At 47.1% G+C, this 20,427-nt stretch overlaps 1 protein-coding gene across 8 annotated transcripts in view; it reads left to right on the forward strand.

The window, feature by feature from the left end:
* The window catches only part of MORC4 (MORC family CW-type zinc finger 4), a 43,917-nt gene extending 33,462 nt beyond the window's left edge, over window positions 1-10,455 (forward strand). For 4 of the 8 annotated variants that reach the window (XM_007507020.3, XM_007507018.3, XM_007507021.3 and 1 more), the window contains 3 exons: window positions 8,417-9,074; window positions 9,545-9,825; window positions 10,191-10,455. In XM_007507020.3, coding sequence (XP_007507082.1) covers window positions 8,417-9,074; window positions 9,545-9,825; window positions 10,191-10,344 — 1,093 coding nt within the window. In that variant the 3' untranslated portion in view covers window positions 10,345-10,455. Of the gene's footprint in view, window positions 1-1,764; window positions 1,941-4,692; window positions 4,839-8,416; window positions 9,075-9,544; window positions 9,826-10,190 lie in introns of those variants that run through there. The other 4 variants (XM_056808986.1, XM_056808987.1, XM_056808988.1 and 1 more) reach the window with 2 other exon arrangements.
* The last annotated feature ends 9,972 nt before the right edge of the window (window positions 10,456-20,427 follow it).

A 20,427-nucleotide genomic window follows, 5' to 3' on the forward strand; every position in this document is an offset into this window, starting at 1 on the left:
GGTTTGGAGGTGCTGATTTGGAGAGTGAAATATGGAGTTTTTTTTAACCCTTACCTTCCGTTTTGGAATCAATACTGTGTATTGGTTCCAAGGCAGAAGAGCAGCGAGGGCTAGGCAATGGGGGTCAAGTAACTTGCTCAGGGTCACATAGCTGGGAAGTGTCTGAGGCCATATTTGAACCTAGGACCTCCCATCTCTAGGCCTGTCTCTCAATCCACTGAGCTACCCAGCTGCCCCCAGAGATATGGAGTTAATCAGGCAAGTAGAGAAGAATTGCCTGGCAGCAGTGAGGACCCAGATGAGATCCAGTAGTATAACTTTGTGATGAATCCAGCCTATGTGATTTGGCGGATTTCTTTCCCCACAACTTAAAGGCAGTGAATGATGGGAATGATCCAGTGGGCCTGGCAGAACAAGATTGGCAATAGAATGAAGAGGCCTGAGAGAAGACAGGGGCACAGTGGATAATATACTGGATTTGGACTCAGAAGAGCTAGGTTTCAATACAAGCTGTGTTGCTTACCATCTGAGTGACCTTGGGCAAGACATTTCCAGTCTCGAAGTTTTAGTTTCCTTGAGATTAATTGTAACAGTGGCTTCAGTGCTGGCCTTAGAGTCAGCAAAGATCTGAGTCTGAATCTCACATCAATACTTAAGAGCTGTTTGATTCTAGGCAAGCCTCTAGGCCTCAATTTCTTCTTCTGTAAGGTGGCAGAGGTCGGATGGTACGGTCTCTAAAGTCCCTCTCCAGTTCAGATTGAGAGTCAATTGAGGGAAATAACTGTAACTTCATCTCTCTGAGCCTCTGTTTCCTCAGCTGTAAAACGAGAGTATTGAATTGACCTCTGAGGCCCCTTTTTAGCTCTGGAGGCAGGATACCCCACAGGGTACAGTAAGGTTGGCTGCCCTTTCCAGGACATTCTCTTCCTGTCCTAGCATGGTGCACCTTCTTCACCCAACCTTGGCATTCTGTACGTTCTTCTCCCTGCCCTTGTACCCAGAGACATCTGCTCATTATATGCTGAGCTCATCTTCTATTTGCCCGTTCAAGGCAGCTTTCTTGGGGAAAAGACTGGGGGGGGTAACCTCCCTCTTTTATAATTAATTGGTCATCTGAGATCATGCTTAGCTGTCACCCACATAAGTAGCCCATTTGGTGATCAGCCCTACTGTCTGCCTGAACGTCTGGACCACAGATTGGGTACTCCCTTCCCTCAATTCCATCTTTCTTTGCTTACCTTTATTTTCATCTTTTGAACGCTAGATCTGATTCTTTGTGGGAATCTTAGGGTATCCTGTCATCCCCCCCCCACATACATACATACTTTAGCTTTGTGTGTATGTGCGTGTATGTGGGGTGGGGTTGCCATGAGTTTGTACCTTGCATGTCTCTGTGAAACCAGCTTGGAAGTTTAGTCTCCACCGACTTCCTCTAAAGGATCCTAGAAGCCTAGAAACCTCACCTGACCTCCTATTGTGGCAGGACTGGACAATAATGAAGAATTGGGGGCCTGCTTCCTGAGTAGAAGAGCTCTGGGAACCAATAACCAAAGGAGGTTGGTTTTTGGTGACCGGCTGATAAGGGTGATGACTGGACTCATCCGGGATCAGCGGTCTGGCGTATCTCATCGTGCCTTGTTTATCTTGTACGGGGATGAGTGTGTTGTGATTTGGCTAACTCCTCTTTACCCCCAGCCAACAGTAGCTGCCGTAAGGGTTCTTCTTGGATCTTGGGCCTCTCTAAACCTTGCCTCTCTTTGCCAGGTACTTACTGCTACACCCAAGTCCATTCCTATGCAGGCTAGAACCGACCCGGAGGACCTCAGGGAAGCGAGGGCTGATGGAGCCGGTGGCTCTCAGGCACCTCTGCTCCTGCCAGGACACCCAGCTTCCTGTCTTCTCCCCAGGCCTCCGGGGCCAGTGTACCTCCACTTAGCCAGGTGGGTAAGAAACAAGGCCCCTTCCTTTCACCAGGCAGCCTCCGCTGCGCCCCATAGTCTTGAGTTTTCCTCCTAGTAGACAAGCACAGAGCTCAGAAGGATTAGGGGTGCTTTTAGCTACTAGGAGGGGTGTGCGTGTGTGTAAATACACATCTGCATTTATGTGGGTGTGGGTGTCTGTCTAGGTGTCCATGTGTGGGGATACTCTTCAGACAGTTTTGCAAGATTTTCAGTGATCTCCGATTTAACAGGTTTCCTTTGCTTTGCTTGGGAACAGTGAATGTTTGTGGATTCTTATTTGGCATGGCTGGTGTCTTCAGACTGTGCCAGCCAGGGGGCTGAAGAATACAAATGGAATCGGAGTTGGGAGAGCCCATTGCAAAAGCTTGCTCACTTGCTCTGTGGGCACCGGGCAGGGGCTGTGATTAGCTCTGCTGGTGTCCATGGGCCATGCTGGCTTTTGGGGGCAAGGGAGGTGGGCGGAGTGGTCCTTTGGCCATCTTGAGGCCGGGCTGGGTTGGGTGAGGAGCATCGGCTTGCTTGGTGTTTCCATCTCTCCCTCCTTTTTCAAAACTTTCCTCATCACCCCCTCATTAATTTTTACAGCAAGATTAAGAACAACAAAGGCCATTATTGGGGTATTTCTCATGCTCAGATGAGACTTGAAACCCAGAGCTGGCTGCTGCTGTGTGTGCTGAGAGCAGGACCCCCTTCTCTGAAGCTCTGGAGCCAGCAACAGACTTTCTCTTTGTGTCTAGGTCTCTCTGTCTGTCTGCCTCTCTTTCTCTCTCTCACCTTTGTCTCTCTCCCCTCTCTTCTTTCTCTGTCTCTCTCTATCTCTTTCGGTCTCTCTATCTCTCTCTATGGTCTCTTTCTTTCTCCTGTCTCTCCTGTCTCTTTCTCTTTCTGTCTTTGTCTCTCTCACACACACTTTGCTATAGCTGCTAATAGAGTAATGCTGCTCTTGAACATATGAATGACCAGAGACCGTGTGGGATCATAGGATTGAGATTTAGGGCTGGAAGGACCCCAGCGGCCATCTTTTATCCTGACTTGTTGAATTAAAGGATTTTTTTTAATTATCATTTTTTTCTTTCTAGTTTAGCATCCCCTCCCTTCCCCATTGGAGCAAAATCAAAGAAAAAGAAAGAAGGCCTTGAAATATTTATGTTCAGGCCCACAAAATAAACCTCTCTTGTCAAGAGGCCCTCTTGCTATTATAAAAAGGAGGAAGCCGGGGCCCAGGGAGGAGAAGGGACTTGACCAAAGTCATGCATAAGCTTCTATAGGGCTAGAGGGGGGACCTTAGAGACCCCTGAGTCCAACTTCCTCATTTTATGAAGATGTGAGTTCTAAGTGACAGAGGCGGAATTTGAACCAAGATCTTTTCCTTCTCCATCTAGTGCTCTTTTCATATATATGCTACTTCAAAGCACCACTGGCCTCGGAGTTTTGTGTTGGCCTTTGAAAAAAAAAATTGAGTTGGATCTAGGTGATATGGGTCGGGGAAGAGGGCTGGCTCTGGAGGTAGGGGACCAGACGTGGATTTCCACTTTTGACACTTCTTGCCTGTGGGACCTTGAGCAGGCCACTTTTACTCCCTGGGCCTCAGTTTCCTTTTCTGTAAAATGAGGGGGTTGGCCTTTGAGCTCCCCCTCTCTATGATTTTGTTGGCCTCACTAGAGTGTCTATTTGTAGGATGAAGGCCTTGAATGCCTTTTCTGTCTTTGGCCTTCCCTCCCTCCCTTTTCTCTCTTCCCCCTCTTTTCCATTTGTTCCTAATTTTTCGGTCTCTCTCTGCCTATGTTCTTCTCCCTTCCCCCCTCCCTCCCAGGCAATTCTGTGAGTGCAGAAGGGGCGGGTCTGGGCTCTGGGAGAGGAGGGGATTGTGGGTAATGTACTCTAGCTGCAGTATAACCTTGGCCAGTGGGTGGCGCTCTTCAGCAGTCTCTCAGCTCTTCTCTTTGATGAGCCAGGGTTTGCAGTTAGGCCTTGTTAGTAGGAGTGGAAGAAAGTTCACTTGTGCCAAGGAGAACAATAATTGTTCTTTTCAGGAAAGGTAGGTGATGAGAATAACTTGTTTCCTTGGTGTTGTGTGGCCTGGGAAGTGGTTTTGTGGCCTTGAGGTGGTGGTCTGGAGAGCTCGAATTACTTCAGGGATCAGGGGATTCTGGGCCTTCTGTCCTGAGGGGACAGTTTGGGTGAGCCCAGGGACTCCTGGGAAAATGGCGAGCTGTGTCTTCTCATGAAAATCCGGCGATTTCGAGACCAGTGACCTTTCAGTCAGAGCGAGCCTTGTTTTTCCTCTGTAAAATGAGATTGAACCAGATTGGGGGGGCGGCAGAGGGGGTCAAAGCTGAGGAGAAATGATCTCCACAACCGCTGATCGACTTAGAAACCCCCCAGAGAACCCGTTGTATTGTGTTTATCTTGTTAAACATTTCCCAATGACTTTCAGCGGAGTCAAGGAGGCCTGGGGTGTTCTGGGCCTTGTGTGGCCTCTAGGCTGGGAGTTTGACACCTCCAGAGCAGGCCGTCCAATCTTAGAGAGTGATTCTGGTAGCTCCAGAATGGTGAGTGGGGCCTGGCAAGGCCTCTCCCTCCCCCTCAAACCCTCCCCCCTCCCCCCGCAGTGATCTAGACTAGCATTTCCCATCAAGCACCGAGTGTCAGGAGCCCCAGATTGCAGGAGCAGGGAGGCATTTTGTTTACAAAGCTAGGAGAAACAGATATCGTGTGTTGTGGCTACATTTTAACCAAAAGGCAACTAAGTTTCCCCTCAGTATGAGAAAACTGTCCCTGTGATGACTGAGGGCTGGTCCTCATATAGAGCACTCTGAGGCTTATAGAGCACCTCACAAACATGACCTCCTCTGAGCCTCACAACAGCCCCTCGAGGTAAGTGCTCTCATTCTCTTTATTTTCTAAATAGGGCAACTGAGGCTCCAAGGGCTTAAGTGACTTGCCCAGGGTCACACAGCTGGTGAGCATCTGGGGTGGGCTTTGAACTTGTCTTCCTAACTCTAGTTCCTCCTGTGCTCTATCCACTGCAGCTCCTGGTTACATTGCAGGTTCCCCAAAGGGGAGGACGGGGGGGGGGGGGTGATCTCCCATTCCCAACACCTGAGGCCTGCCTGATCTTTATCATTTCGCTTGTTGTCCTTCTGATTTAGGGCACTTGGTCATCTTTTCCTCTGACATCATTGTGGTCACTGCTAGATAGATTGGGGGGTGGGGGGCAGCTAAGAGGTTTAGTGGATAGAGTGCCAGGCCTGGAGGCCAGAGGATCTGGATTCAAATGTGGCCTCAGATGCTTCCTAGCTATGTGGTCGTGGGCAAATCACTTAACCTCACCACTTCTGTTTTAGAATTTGTACTAGGAAGATCTGGTTAAAAAAAGATACTTAGGGGTAGTTAGGCAGTGCAGTGGATCGAGTGCCAGGCCTGGAGGCCAGAGGATCTGGGTTCAAATGTGGCCTCAGATGCTTCCTGCAAGTCACTTCCCTCCAGTTGCCTAGCCCTTGCCACTCTTCTGTCTTACAAGCCAGAAGGGAAGGTTAGAATTTGTCAAGTTTTCTTTTTAGCATCATGCATGCAGCACACGTCTGGGTCGGCCATTGTTAGAGGAGCGTGCTCACACAAAACCAGCAGGGCTGGGGCTTTTTGAGAAATGGAAGCTTTGGGTTTGAACAGCAAAGGACATTTTTGGGCTTTGATCAGAACATCCAGGAAACATTGCTAAAATGAGAGAATTTTCCTTTTGGCATCCGTTTCCCTCTTTGTAAAAGAAAAACCAAAGGTTCTGCAGCTGTTGTGTTTCGTACCCCCCATCCCCTGCCTCCCCCTTCTCCTCCCCAGGATCCATCCCTTATAACAAGTTGTCTTTTTCAAGTACAGAAGTCAGCAAAACTGATTGATACATTGAAAAAGCCTGAGAACACGTTGTCCCTGTCCCCTCCCCTGGGCTGGGCGGGGACGGACCTCTCATAATCTTGGTCAGTTTTCTCTCCAGGCCAGGGGTATGCGGTTGTCTTCTCCACTGACGTCATTGTGGCGGCGGCGTCCTTTGCTTTCCCCCAGGTACTTCATGGAAGTGTAGTCATCATACACAGACGAGTCGGTAGCATTCCATGAACTCTGTGGACCACAGCCGCTTTGGCCGTTCCCCAGTTGATGGGCCCCCACCTTGGTTCCGATTCTTTGCTACCACCAAGTAGGACTACAGAGATCTTTCTCATCAAGGGCTTCCTTCATTCAGCTCGTATAACCTCTCCAAGCCTGGTTGCTTTTTCTTTTTAAATATTAACCCTCACCTTCTGCCTTAGTAGCAGTTCTTAAGGCTGGGCAAAAGGGGTTTGGTGATTTTCTGAGGGTCCCACAGCTAGGAAGTATCTGAGGTGACACTTGAACTCAAGTCCTCTGACTCCAAACCTGACAATTTAGCCACTGAGCAACCTAGCTCCTCCCTGCTTCTTTCACCCCTTACCTTTCGCCTTAGTAACAACTCTGGAATTCAGAGCCTTTTATAGCCTACCTGCTCTCACCTTTTCAGTTTCCTCACACCCCACCCCATTCTATATTCTTCAGCCCTGCATCTCTTCCCTTCCATCTTAAAATCAATATCATGTATTGGTTCCAAGGCAGAAGAGCGGCAAGGACCAGGCAATAATGGGGGTTACGTGACTTGTCCTGGGTCACCCAGCTAGGAAGTGTCTGAGGCCAGATCTGAACCCAGGACCTGCTAGCTTTCAATCCAGTGGACCACCTAGCCACCTTCCTCTCCTTGCTGTTTCTAACAAAATATGAGTATCTCTTAGATCTGGGTGATGTCAGTGATTGGAATATTCTCCCTCCTCATCTCCACCTCCTGATTCTTGCAGCTTTCTTCAAGTCTCCGCTACCGTCCCATGTTCTACAGGAAGTTTTTCCTTCTCTTTCCATTTCTAGCATGTGCTTTATGTTGGTTATTTCTGATATGTCCCGTCATGGTGTCCTGTTTGTGCACAGTTGTTTGAATGTTGGCTTACCCGCTAGACAGGGTTTTCTGTTGGATTCAGTAGTTGCCGGGTGCCCCCGGACTTTACCAAGTACAAGGGCAGGAGGAAGAAGGCACTCGGGCAGCCACCTAGCTGCCCCAGACAACCTTTTCCAAGGGGAGACCAAGCAGTTCTTAAACACATCCTCTGTTCCAGGCACTGGGGTAACTCCTGGGGCTATAAAGACCAAAAGGAATAGTCATTGCCCTCAAGAAGCTTACTTGCCATTGGAGGAGGCGTCAATCGGCAATCCACAGGCATTTATTGAGGGCCTCCCATGCAGGCTTGGTTCTGGGGAGGACAGCTTAAAAAGCCGATCCAGACTTTCACAGCTAAATGAACCCATTTCCATTGGCCACTGAACCCAACTAGAAGGTTATTACAGAATTTCGAAGAAGCTAAAACGTGGAAATGGTTACTCAGGAGGCTCCACCGTGTATGCATGTGTGTGTCTTGTCTTGACTTCTTAGCACAGTGCCTGGGCCACGTTTGAGTGGACCGTGCGAGATAATGCTTCCCAAATTCCTACTCTCGGGTTGATTGGTTTTCTTTCATTGGAAAGCTTAGAGTCACGTTTCAAATTTCAATGGGGGGGGAGGGGGGACCTAGATGAAGGTAAGGTAAGCGGGTTCCTGGAGTAGGAACTGAGCCCTGTTCCTGTCCCCCGCTTCAGACCTACCCAGCCAGGGACGCTCCGGGGGCAGAGATCTTCCTCCTTGATGCGTGCAACTTCTTATTCTCCCGAGTCCTTCTGAAGGAGCCAAGGAGCATGTCCTTGATCTCAAAACAGGCAGTAGTTGGCTGTGGGGTCAGATCGGCTTAGGCTGGCTTGATTTGGTCTCTTTGTTTCTGGCGAAGACCCTGGATTTTAATTAACTTTTACAAGTGAATAATAGGCAAGAGCCACAATCCAGGTGGCTGGCAAAGGGACTGGCTGGTGTTCCATTGCAATATAACAACATGTGCCTAAGTCTGAAACTGGCTGGTTTGGGGGCACTGGCTGTGCTTGCCTCCATACACCCCGCCGGACCTTCATATGGCCTCCTTTTTTCCATCGCCGCATTAGGGGGTTGTTTTATGTGTTTATTTGGGGGTGGGGTTTCTGCCTCAGCATTCAGGAGACTTCAAAGCTGGGCTCATTTCAGTGCCCGTGTCCAGAATTCCTCTAAAGGTCAGGCCGCTCCTCCTTCTAGAGGCAGACTCTCTCTCCACCCCTTCCCCAATTGCTCCCCTGGCCAGCTGCTGATGAGCTGAGGGGGTTGAGGGAGGCAGATTTCTAGGGGAGAGTTGGATTCATAAGTTCTCCCAAGCCAAGGTTTGCAGCTGCCCAGGATTTGAGTGTGGAGAGTTGAAGAGACGGGACCTCAGCAAAAGGTGGACTTGCCCAAAGCCCATGCCTTCTCAGCGGCCACTCTAATCACTTGGCTTTTGTTCTTACAGCAAGCACAAAATGTTCCTGGATGAGGAGCCACTGGCAAAGCGGAGAAGGTTCCAGAAACCAGTGATGGCCTCCGACTCCTACAAGAAGGCCGAGCTGGCTGCCCTCCGCCAAGAGATGGAGAGCAGCAGAGGCGAACCTGATCTTGAGAGAAGCCTCCTCCCAGAGGCAGGCCAGAGCAGCAGTGAGGCTTGGGTGGCACCTGCTGGAGAGCAAGGCCCAGGCCAAGGAGCCCTGGTGAGCGCTCGAGAGGATGCGGCACCTGGGAGGCGCCCTGAGGAGCTCGGAAGTCAGCGGCCATCCCTGATGGCTGATACTGCCAGTAAAGGTTGGCCACCCGCGAGCCGAAGCTCTGCGGGGGCAGAGCAGGGCAGAGCGCCACCCCAGGAAGCGGCCAAAGGCCCTTTTGTGGCTGTGGTTGGGATCACTGAAGCCGTCATGGACGGTGGGGCTCCCATCCAGCTGATTCCATTCGGGCGAGAGGAGAGAGCTGAGCATAGACGGGGGGCAGAAGACCGGAGCCAAATCCGTGCCATGCCCAGCACCGAGAAGGGAGAAGTTGGGGAGAATGGAGCTTTGAGTCAGCCCAGGGCCAAGGACCAGAAGACTGAGAGACGACTGGAAAGCATCTTATCAGAAAGGGATGTGCTACAGCAGAAGGTCAGGGGCACGTTGGTGTCGGGAATCACAAATTGTGACCCGGGGGAAGGCGGTGGTATGGATGTTTGATGTAAAGGAGCCTTCTAGGATCCTGGGATCCTGGGTCGAGAGCTGGAAGGGCCCTTAGAGGTCATGGAGGCCAAGGCCCTCATCTTAGCAATGAGTGAGCCGCGGTCCTGGGAGGCTAGGGCTTGCCCAGTAAGTTGGCAGATCTGGTATTTGAACTGAGTTCTTCTGACTCTAGAGCTCTTGCCCAAGCTGGCACCGGGGTACTTGATAGTAATTCCTAAATGGAGTGACGCCCAGGGAATGTCTACACTATAGACACTATATACACTATATAAGCAAGGGTGGTAGTGTCTAGCCATGGAACATGGCATGGTGGCTTGGAGATGCGGTCTCTGTGGGCGTAACCTCCTCAGAAGGTCTCTTGTTCTCCTTAATGTGTGTCCCTGTCCTTCGGGCTGTAGGTTCAGGAGCTGGAAGAGGAGAAGAGCCATTGGCAGACCGAGTTTGAGAGAACCCAACATGAACTGATGACCCTCCGGGCCCGCGAGAACGAGAGCTTATACTGGAGCAAGAAGCACATGGGTTACCGCCAGGCGGAGCTCCAGGTGCTAAAATCTGAGCTGGAGAGATCTCTGGAGGAGAAGACGGAGCTGAAGGAGCGGCTCAAGGCCACCGAGATGCGTGTGGAAGTTCTGCGCGAGGCCCAAGGCTCCTTCCAGAGCCTGGAGGGAGAAGACAAGAGGTTGTACCAGAGTTTGTCAGTCTGTGATGAGGACTATGCCCTGGCCCACCCACTGTGCCATGCTCTTTCCCTAGATTCTCCAAGTCCCGTGCTTGAATTCCCTCTCTCTTTTTAAGAGCTTTTATTCTGGAGAGGTAGGGGGCTGGCCAGGAAGGCCTGGGTACAGGTCCTGCATCCCATCCATCCCAGCTTTCTGACACCAATGAGGCAGGTCATTGGACACTCCCAGCTCGAGGCCACACCACTTTTTTCTGCCTGTTGCCTGACGCAGGGAAGGGGAGAGAGCCCACTTCTGATCAGCAGTTTGCTTTGTCCCCTTTTTCGGTTGGGCCCTGACCACTGTCTTTTCTCTTTTTCCACCTCAGCACCCTGGAGAAGCTCAAAAGCCTCCGAGTGAATGTCAGTCGGCTGCTGGCCTCCATCCTTCCTCACCTGGAGCTGGAAGAGGTCAACTTTGAGTCCGACCAGGTGGATGAGATCCTGCAGACTGTCTTGGAGACCAACCACATCCTGGAGTGATCCATCCATGATGCCTCTCGCCTTTAACTGGAAGGATTCGCTCCCCTTCCCCACATTGGCTGCCTTCTTGCCTTATGTGTACAGAATCAGTTAATAAATGATGGCTGTTAACCTTTCTGATTCTCTTCCTGCCTTTTGGGATGGAAAGGGTGGGCTGGGGTGAGAGGACACTTGAGACCCTCACAGTCAGAAGGGACTTAGCTAACCAGCCAGTCAAACCCACGTCCCAAAAGAATGCCTAGCCCTCCTTCCTGACCAGTAGGCAGCAGTGTTGGCTCAGAAGCTTCCAAAGAGGGGAACCCCATTGTGGGAGGCAGTTTGGTGCAAGGGACACTGCCCTGACTCTGGGGTTGGAGGATCTGGGCTCAGCACTGCCTGTGTGACCCTGGGCAAGTCACTCTTCCTTGGGCCTTTCTCTTCCCCTTTAAAATGAGGTTTGGGACTTGATGGCTTCTAGAGGCAGCTCCCTCTGGCTGGAGCTATAGGAGCCTATGGTTAATCTTGAGTAAATCATCCCTCCCTTCCTTCTTCCCTCCTTCCTTTCCTCCTTCCCTCACTCCCTCCTTTCCTTCTTTCCTTCTTTCTTTCCTTTCTTCTTCCTCCACCTTAGAATCAACATTGTAAATATTGGGTCCAAGGCAGAATAGCAGTAAGGGCTACCCAATGAGTATTATGTGACTTGCCCAGAGTCACCCTGCCAGGAAGTGTCTGAGGCTAGATTTGAACTCAGGACTTCCTATCTCTAGGCCTGGCTATTCACTGAGCTACCTACCTGCCCATCTCAACCTCCTTTCAAGTGCTGTCTCTTCAGGTACTTCAAGATAGTTAGCAGCAACTCTGAGCTTTCTTTTCTCCAGGCTAACTAGGCCCAGTTCCTTCACCTCATCCTCTTCTAATGTGGGTTCAAAGCCCTACCCCATCCTGGCTGCCCTTCTCTGGATGCTTTCCAGCTTCTCAGTGGCCTCAATGGACTTACTCCATTACATTTTCTCAGATTCAGTCTGGTGTTCCACCATGTTTGGACATCTGGATTCTGTCTCTTAGTTCTCCCCTCCAGATTTGTGCCATCTGCATGCTTCATAAGGAAGGATGCAATGTGGGCCTTTCCCCAAGTAGCACAGGGCCAACCAAGCCCTGGGGCACTCCATAGTTGACCCTTTGGGCTTGGCCATCTGAACTGCACCCAACTAGCCTCCAGCTTTGAGTCTTCCCATCTTCTCTAGCCTTTGAAATGGAATAGTAGCCACACAAGAATCTCTGCGAGTCTTTGCCCTTCCTGAACACATCTGTTGGTTTGGGTTTCATCATCTGAGAAATCTAGATCGAGCACCTACTGTGTACCAAACGTTACGCATAGGATGAGTGCTACAAGAGACTGGTAGAGGTTGGGGTGGTCAAGGGAAGCCTCATGAAGCTTGAATTTGAGTTTGAAGAAGAGTTAAAGGTCATAGATTGTCAAGCTGAAAAGGGACTTCCCCAGGCCATCGAGTCTAGCCCCCTCATTTTACAGGTAAAGAAACTGAGGCTCAAGGAAGGGAAGGGCCTTATTCCAGATCTCATGAAGTAGTAGATGACAGAAACAGGATTCCAACTCAAGCCCTCAAGACTGATTACAGGGTGCTTCCTACTCCACCACAGCCTCCAAGACGGCACTGGGAGAGGGCATTCCAGGTCGGGTGGCAGGGAGCAGGCATGTACAAAAAAGGCAGGAATGGGCCAAACACATTCTAGGGATTTGGGGGGAGGGAGAGGAGGAAGGAGACCAATCTGGCTGGAACAGAAGGGCTTAAGGGTGGAACAGTTCGGGTTTGGCTTGGTGACGGCTTCTGCCAAGGTTAGGCAGATTAGGGACAGCGTCAACAAATGGAGGCTGGCCTTTTGGAAATCTACCTCTGCATCCATGCCTGGGCTGGAGCCAAGCCCTCTCAAACTGGGGCAGCCTAGGCATGGCTTCATCCTGGCTCCTCCAGTTCATACTCTGATCTCCCCAGCTTCACATCTTGGTTAACAATATCGAAAACATGGAGACGCCTTTCTGGCTGGAAGAGAGAGAGCCTATGAAAGGAAGGGCTCTGAGGACTTGCTTGCTTTCTCCCAGACCAATGATTGGGATTGTGTGCTCCCATCAGCAAGCCTTTATCAACTGTGGACTGAGGCCTACCGGGAAGGAAACAAAAGAAAGAGAGAGATGGGCCTGCCCAGTCTGAATTTGCATTTCTCTAATCAGGAGGATTGAGAACACTTTTTCTTGTGCTTTATTGATAGTCTGAAAACTGCCTTTTCATATCCCTAGCCCATTTGTCAAGTGGGGAATGGCTTGGTTTCTGGTGCATTTGACTTAGTTCCTTATATATTTGGGAAATTCGACCTTTGTCATAGAGTTTTGTTATAGACATTTTTTCCCGGTTTGTGGCTTTCCTTCTAACTTTGGTTACATTGGTAGCAAGCATTTCTTAAAGTGACGGTGGGCTACACAAGGCCTTGGTGTCAAACTCAAATCGAAAGTCCATGTTGACTCAGAAAACCACAAATTAACATTGTCTGTGTTGTGCTGTATTTTTATTGTTTTATCAAACATTTCCCCAATTACATTTTTATCTGCTTTGGTTGCGATGGAGTTATAAAGCCACATGTGTTTGACACCTGTGGTCCTTGTTCAGCCATTTCTGGCATGTGACCCCACTTGGAGCTTTCTTGGCACAGATATTGGAGGGGTTGGTCAGTTCCTTCTCCAGCTCATTTTACAGGTGAGGAAACTGAGACCAACAGGCTGAATTGACTTGCCTAGGATCGCATAGCCAACAAGTTGTCTGAAGCTGAATTTGGATTAGGGGAGATGGTTCAAATTCATTCTGGTGGAACACCAGAAAAAGCTTCAAAATTCCAGCTTCATGAGGCTTCCCTTGACCACCCCAACCTCTGTTCACTGCAGCATCACCTAGCTGCCATCTATGGTCTATGTGGTATTATATAATCTAAGGCCCTTGAGGACAGGAACAATTCGTTACTCCTCGTAGCAACTCAGTATATGTTCCAATGAAAAGAGTTCTGGTAAAGTCACAAAATGGTGCCCGGCAAATAGAGAGAGGTAAGGGAGGGCGAGAGAGTGGGCCAGATAACTGTGGCCTGGGGATGGGCAAAAAGGCTTCCTGGAGAAGCTGGAATTGCCAGTAAAAGATAAAGGAAAGATGGCAGACTAACAGGAAGGAATTATAGGAAGCATCGCTCAGAGGCTAGCTAGACCAATGACCTCATTGTACAGAGGAAGCTGAGGTGTAGGGAGAGCAAATGACTTGTCCAAAGCCACCCAAAGGGCCCTAGATCAGACCCTAGAAACCCTCTAATGTAATTCCCTTATTCTCCAAGAGGGAGAAACTGAGTCTCAATGGACAACAGCATGGGATTGTCAAGGGACAATGAGGAGGCTGGCCTACCTGAAGGAGGGAAGTCTTGGCTGAATAGTGTGAGATTAGGTGACATGGGTTTGGACCATGGACAGCATGAGCCCTGTTGGCTCTGCTGGAGAAGGCAAAGTCCTCCTCGGGCCTGGCTGGAATTCCTTCTTTCTTCTTCCTTTCCCTTTTTTCTTCAGAGCAAGAAAATGAAGGCCATTGCTCTTTACCTTCCTTGATTGCTTTGGAGCCCATCTGGGAGGAGTCTGCCACCCGCCCCCTTCTTTCGCTAAGCATTATTGTTAAGTTCCATGGCAGTCTGAGGTCCAGCTATAACCTTCGGGAGAGGAGAGAGTGTCAGCAGGGGCAACTCTTAGCCATCTTCATTTTGGTTCTTTTTCAAAAGTCTTATTGATCATGTTGGGGGCCATTCTCCAATTTCTCCAATTCTGTCGCCACCCTTATCGTGGCTCTTGCCTCCTAGGGTTCTGGGAATCAAATCAGTGCCTGATTGACATATGGATATCACCTACTATTATAACGATTGGCTTCATTACTTCACTCTCTCTGGTAACAAAGAAAAAAATGAAGGGGCAAAACTCACTGAGGAAATGACTCAGTGATAGAGTAGAGCCCCCCCCATCCCCCCATTTCTACCAAGAAGAGAGAGATGCTTTACCATCTATTCTTCTAGGACCAAGATGGGTCGTTTTTTAATTTTTAATTTTGTTTCAGTTTTTGTTTCAATCAGCTATTTTCTCTTCCTCACCCCACTTTCGGTCATTGCTCATCTCAGGCCCACTACTCTTTCATTTGTGTTAGTGGAGTGGATGGATATATATTCTTTTTAAAATTAAATGAAGTTTTTCAGTTAATATATATTTTGTTTCTTTACCTCCCTTTCAATTTTTCAGTTGCATCTCTTTGGGATCCCGTTTGAGTTTTCCTTGATAAAGATTCTGGAGTGGTTTGCCATTTCTTTCTTGAGCTCATTTTACAGATAAGGAAACCAAGGTAAGCAAGGTTAAGTGACTTACCCAGGGTCACGCAGCTAGTGTATGGCTGAGGCCAGATTTGAACTCAGAAAAATGGATCTTCCTGACTCCAGACCCGGAACTGTATGTACTGTACCACCTAGCTGCCCACCTCTATTGAAAATAAATAAAGAAAAACAAAACCAAAATGATTTTGTACAAATAAAACCAATGCAAACAGGATTAGAAGTAAAACAACAAACTGGAAAAACATTTTTATTACAAATTTCTATGATAAAGATCTCATTTCTCAAATATATAAAGAACTAAGTCTAATTAATAAGATCACAAATCGGGGACAGCTGGGTGGCTCAGTGTATTAAGAGCCAGGCCTAGAGATAGGAGGTCCTAAGTTCAAATCTGGACTCAGACATTTCCTAGCTGTGTGACCCTGGGCAAGTCACTTGACCCCCATTGCCTAGCCCTTACCATTCTTCTGCCTTGGAACCAATACACAGTATTGATTCCAAGATGGAAAGTGAGGGTTTAAAAACTAAATAAGAACACAAGTCATTGTCCAGTTGACGAATGGTCAAAGGATATGAATAAGCAGTTTTCAGATGAAGAAATCAAAACTATCAATATTTGTATGAAAAATGTTCTAAGTCCCTCTTAATTAGAGAAATGCAAATTAAAACAACACTAAGGTACCACCTCATACCTATCAAATTGGCCAATATGGCAGTAAAGAAAAATAGTAAAAGTTGGAGGGGATGAGGCAAAATTGGGACACTAATGCATTGCTGGTGGAGTTGTGAACTGATCCAACCATTCTGGAGGGCAATTTGAAACTATGCCCAAAGGGATATAAAATAATGCATACATACCCTTTGATCCAGCAATACCACTACTAGATCTATAGCCCAAAGAGATTTTTTTAAAACCATGGGGAAGGACCTACTTGTACAAAAATATTTATAGCTGTTCTTTATATGGCAGCAAAAAAAATTGGAAATTAAGGGAATGTCCCTCAATTGGGAAATGGCTGAACAAATTGTGGGATAGGGTGGTGATGGAATACTACTGTGCTGTAAGGAATGAAGAACAGGAGGATTTCAGAAAGAGCTGGAAAGACCTCCATGAACTGATGCAGAGTGAAATAAGCAGAACCGGGAGAACTTTGTACACAGTAACAGCAATATTGTGGAACAATCGAATGTTATCACATTTAGCCACTCTCAGCAACACAATGACCCAGGACAATTCTGAGGGACCTGGAATAAAGAATGCTCTCTGCCTCCAGAGAAAGAACTGTTGGAGTAGGAATGCAGATGAAAGCAGATGATTTTTCACTTGTTTATTTCGTTTTTTGTTTAGGGGTTTTGATTTTATAAGATCATTCACTTACAAAAATGAACAATGTGGAAATGTTTTGTGTGATAAATACATGTATAACCCAGATCAAAGTGCTTTCCAGTTCCAGAATGGGGGAGGGAGGAAGGGAGACAATTTGGATCATATAATTTCAGAAAACTTAAGTGGAAATGTATTACATGTAATTCTTTAAAAAATAAAATTAAAGGAAAAACAAAAACAAAACCCTTATAAGAAATATGCATGGTCAAGGGAAAGATTTCTACACTCTCCATATATGGTCATTCTGTACTCCATTGCCTGTCAGGAGGAGGGCAGCATGTTTCATCATGGGTCTAGAGTTTTTCACACTTGTTTATTTTTGCAATATTGTTATTTTGGAAATTGTTCCCTTGATTCTATTCACTTCACTCTGCATCAGTTCATAGAAGTCTTCCCATATTTTTCTGACAGTATCCCACTTGTCATTTCTTATAGTACAATAGTATTCCATCACATTTATATGCCATAACTTGCTCAGCCATTCTCCAATTAATGGGTAACTCCTCAGTTTCCATTTCTTTGCCATCTTGAAAAATGCTACCGTAAACAATTTTGTAGAAATAATAACAGCTAACATTTTTATAACACTTTAAGGTTTATTATACAAAATATCATCTCATTGGACCCTGACAACAGCCATGGGAAGTAGGTACTGTTATGATGCCCATTTTATAGATGATGAAACTGAAGCAGACAGGTTAAATGATTTGCCCATGGCCATACAGCTAGAAAATGTCTAAAGCTGGATTAGAATTAGGGTCTTCCTGACTTCAGCCCATCTCTCTCTCTCTCTCTCTCTCTCTCTCTCTCTCTCTCTCTCTCTCTCTCTCTCTCTCTCTCTCTCTTTCTCACTCTCTCGCTCGTTCTTTCTTTCTCTCTCTCTCTCTCTTTCTCACTCTCTCGCTCGTTCTTTCTTTCTCTCTCTCTTTCTCTCTTTTTCTCTCTCTCTCTTTCTCTCTTCCCCCTCCCCCCCCCCCGTATCTTTGTGTGTGTGTCTCTCTCATATCTCTTTGAGAAATAGGCTCTGTACTGATATCATTGAGTCAAAGGGTTGAGTAACTTTCAGGACTTAGTTCCAAAGATGCAAATGTTGTTTTCTTAGTTCTGTTTACTTCAAGTCAGTTCATGATTCTACCCACACCTCTTAGAGTTCCTCGTGTTTGTCAGTTCTTGTGGCATAATAATATTTGCTGGAGTTTAAGGTTTACAAAGCACTTTACAAGTATTATTTTATATTCACAACTATTATTGTTCCCAACATGACAGATGAGGAAACTGAGGCACAAGTTAAGTGACTTGCTCTGGGACATACAGGTAGGAAGTGTTTAGGGCTTATTTGAGCTCATATTACTGTCACCAAGTTCAGTGCTCTAACCACTGTGTACCCTAGTCATATAACAATATTCTGTTACATTCCTATGCCAATTCCAACCGATCACTACTGTTTTTTTTTTTGAAGCTACTACTTTTCCACTAGCCCCTAATGCAGCCACTCAGGACTGGAGGAAAGGGTCCTTCAGAAAGTAGCTGGGAAATGACCATCTTAATTGTCTACCTATAGAATACCCAAAGGTCATAGGATCCCAGTTCTAACATTGGAAGGGATCTCAGGGGTCATCTAACACAACTCTCTCATTTTACATAGATGGAAACTGAGGCCCAGGGAAGGGAAAGGGAAGTGACTTGTCCAAGGTCTCCTAGGTTTGGGAGCATCCAGACTCTACTTAGAAAACCACTGCTCCAGTCATCTCCCTGCCTTCAGACCCTGATCAGAGTGATAAGAGGAAATGAGCTGAGCTCTCCACCTGAAAGAGAGGAAACAGAGGCCCAAGGAAGTAAAATAACTTCTTCAAGGTCACACACAGGATCTTTGATCTAATGCAAGAAAGGGGCCATCATGAAGCTGGGGGACAAGTGACTCACCTAAGATCACACCTAGGAGCTCATATCTAGAGCTGGAAAGGCCCTCAGAAGCCATAATGTCCAACTCTGCCATTTTCCAGAAGGGGAAACTGAGGCCCAAGGAGATCAGGCGACATACGCAAAATCACATAGGTAGTAACTGACAGGCAGGATTTGACTCTAGAGCCAGTACTCTTTTCATTGTCCCATGCTTCCCCCTTCTCCAGCTAATTAGTGGCACCAACTTTGGCTCTATAATCTGGTCCAATGTTTAACCATTCTCATGGTCAGGACATTCTTCTCATCACTTATATAACACAAAGCTACAGTTGGAGTGGAAGCCATTTCCTCTTGGCTGCCCTCAGGGATGTCACCTGGCAGCTTTCCCGACATCACAATGGCTCCCAAGACCCCATTCTCACACTCCAGGAGGTCGTGGACTCCTGGCCTCTGTCCACCTGTGTTCTTCCCTAGCTCCTTTGGTCCTCCCTGTGGCCTCCCACCTGGAGAATGCTGAATCAGGTAGCTCTCATGGGCACCAGGAAGCTGACACCCAAGACTAAGTTGGTTTATCATTACAGACAGAGGAGTAACATTAACCACCAGAACTGTGAAACATGAAGGGCCTCTTGCATTCTGAAGGGGAGTCTTGACACCCCACCCCTTGGCCCTACCAGTGCTGCCTTCCTCACTCTGTAGGTTGGCTCTGATTTGTCTTCCTTTTCTTTATTTCTCTGTATCCAGGACAGAATTTACCCTGGAGACAGACACTTGTCATTGTCGTCGTTCATCCATAGTGACTCAACTCCAGTATCTCTGCCAAGAAAATTCCAAGTGGGGTCACTATATAATTTTAACTTTTACACACTCCAAAGTTTCTTTGGTAACTCCCTTGCTCTAACCACTCAGTGGTTCCTTTGGGTTGGAGATCTCCAAAATAGGGCAAGGAGAAAGGAGTTTGAATGGTCTGGGAGTTGTGGAGATCACCAGGACTTGGGGATCAGGAGAGATGAGATCTAATCCTGGCTCTCCTTCTAACATGTGGGGTTATCGATTCCCTTCTGTTTCCTCAACCATGAAATATGGATAACAATCTCTGTACCACCTGCATCACAGGATAAGTTGTGAGGGAAGAACTTTGTAAAACTTAAAAGCACTAGAAAAATGGGAGTTCTCAGTGTTCTTGTTTTTTCCTTGTTACTCTTTTCCCATCTCTTTTTGCATTGAGTTCAGAGAGAAATAGTCCTCCATTATCCTTTTATGTTTAGTGTACCTGGTAGATAAAATGGCTGCTTGAGTAACTGATTAAAAGTATGGAGGGAGGTAATGAAGGGATTAGACCAAAAGGCCTCAGAGAGCCCTTCCAGCTCTTGGGTTGTGATCTTATTATCATTCTAAGGACCTTATAGCATTCAGTCTGAATGAAAGAGCCATTGTAGGATGGAATAGGATGCCTTTGGCAGTGTGACAGGGTCAAGCAAGGTTTCTGACCAAATATTTTTCAAAGTCACCTGTTGCCCCCCCCAACTCCCTCCTCCTTGTTTTATAGACTTCTATGCATGTGCTACCCATTTATGTGAGATAATTTCCCCCATTCTTCCTTTCCCCACCACAAGATGGAACATCCCTCTTCCCCTCCCAAGCCCTCTATCTCTATGACACCTGATGATCTCAATGTTCTGAGAGGCTACATGTATTATCTCCCCATATAATAATGTAAACAGTTTAACTCTGTTTAGTCATTTTTCATTGTTGATTTATGTTTACCCTTTCAACACTTCTCTTGATGCCTGTGTTTAAATATCAGATTTTCTAATCAGCTCTGGTCTTTTCATCAGGAATGCTTGGAAGACTCTTATTTCATTGAAGATACATCCCCCCCACAACACACACACACACACACACACACACACACACACACACACACACTGGTTATTGTCAGTTGTCAGCCTAGACCTTTTGCCTTATGGAATGTCACATTCTAAGAACCCTAACTATAGCTCCTTGGTGCTTGAATTCTTTCTGGCTTCTTAAGTATTTTTTCTTTAACTTGGGGGGGGGTCTGAATTTTGGCTGTACTATTCCTTTGAGTTTTCTTTTAGGAGGCAACTAGTGGATTTGTTTCATTGATGTTTTACCCTCTGGTTCTAAGACATCTGGGAAGTTTTCTTTTATGATTTCTTGAAATATGCTGCCTAGGTTCCCTTTTCTGGTTATGGATTTCAGATAGTCCAGTGATTCTTAACTGGTCTCTCCTCAATCTGTTTTTCAGGTCAATTGTTTCTGCAGGGAGCTACCTTACATTTTCTTTCTCTTTAAAAATATATTTCATTTTTTTAGTTACATGCAATAATAATTTTTAACATTTGTTTACTAAAATTTTAAGTTCCCAATTCTTT

This window comes from Monodelphis domestica, chromosome X, assembly GCF_027887165.1.
Source record: "Monodelphis domestica isolate mMonDom1 chromosome X, mMonDom1.pri, whole genome shotgun sequence".
Classification (NCBI taxonomy): Eukaryota; Metazoa; Chordata; class Mammalia; order Didelphimorphia; family Didelphidae; genus Monodelphis; species Monodelphis domestica.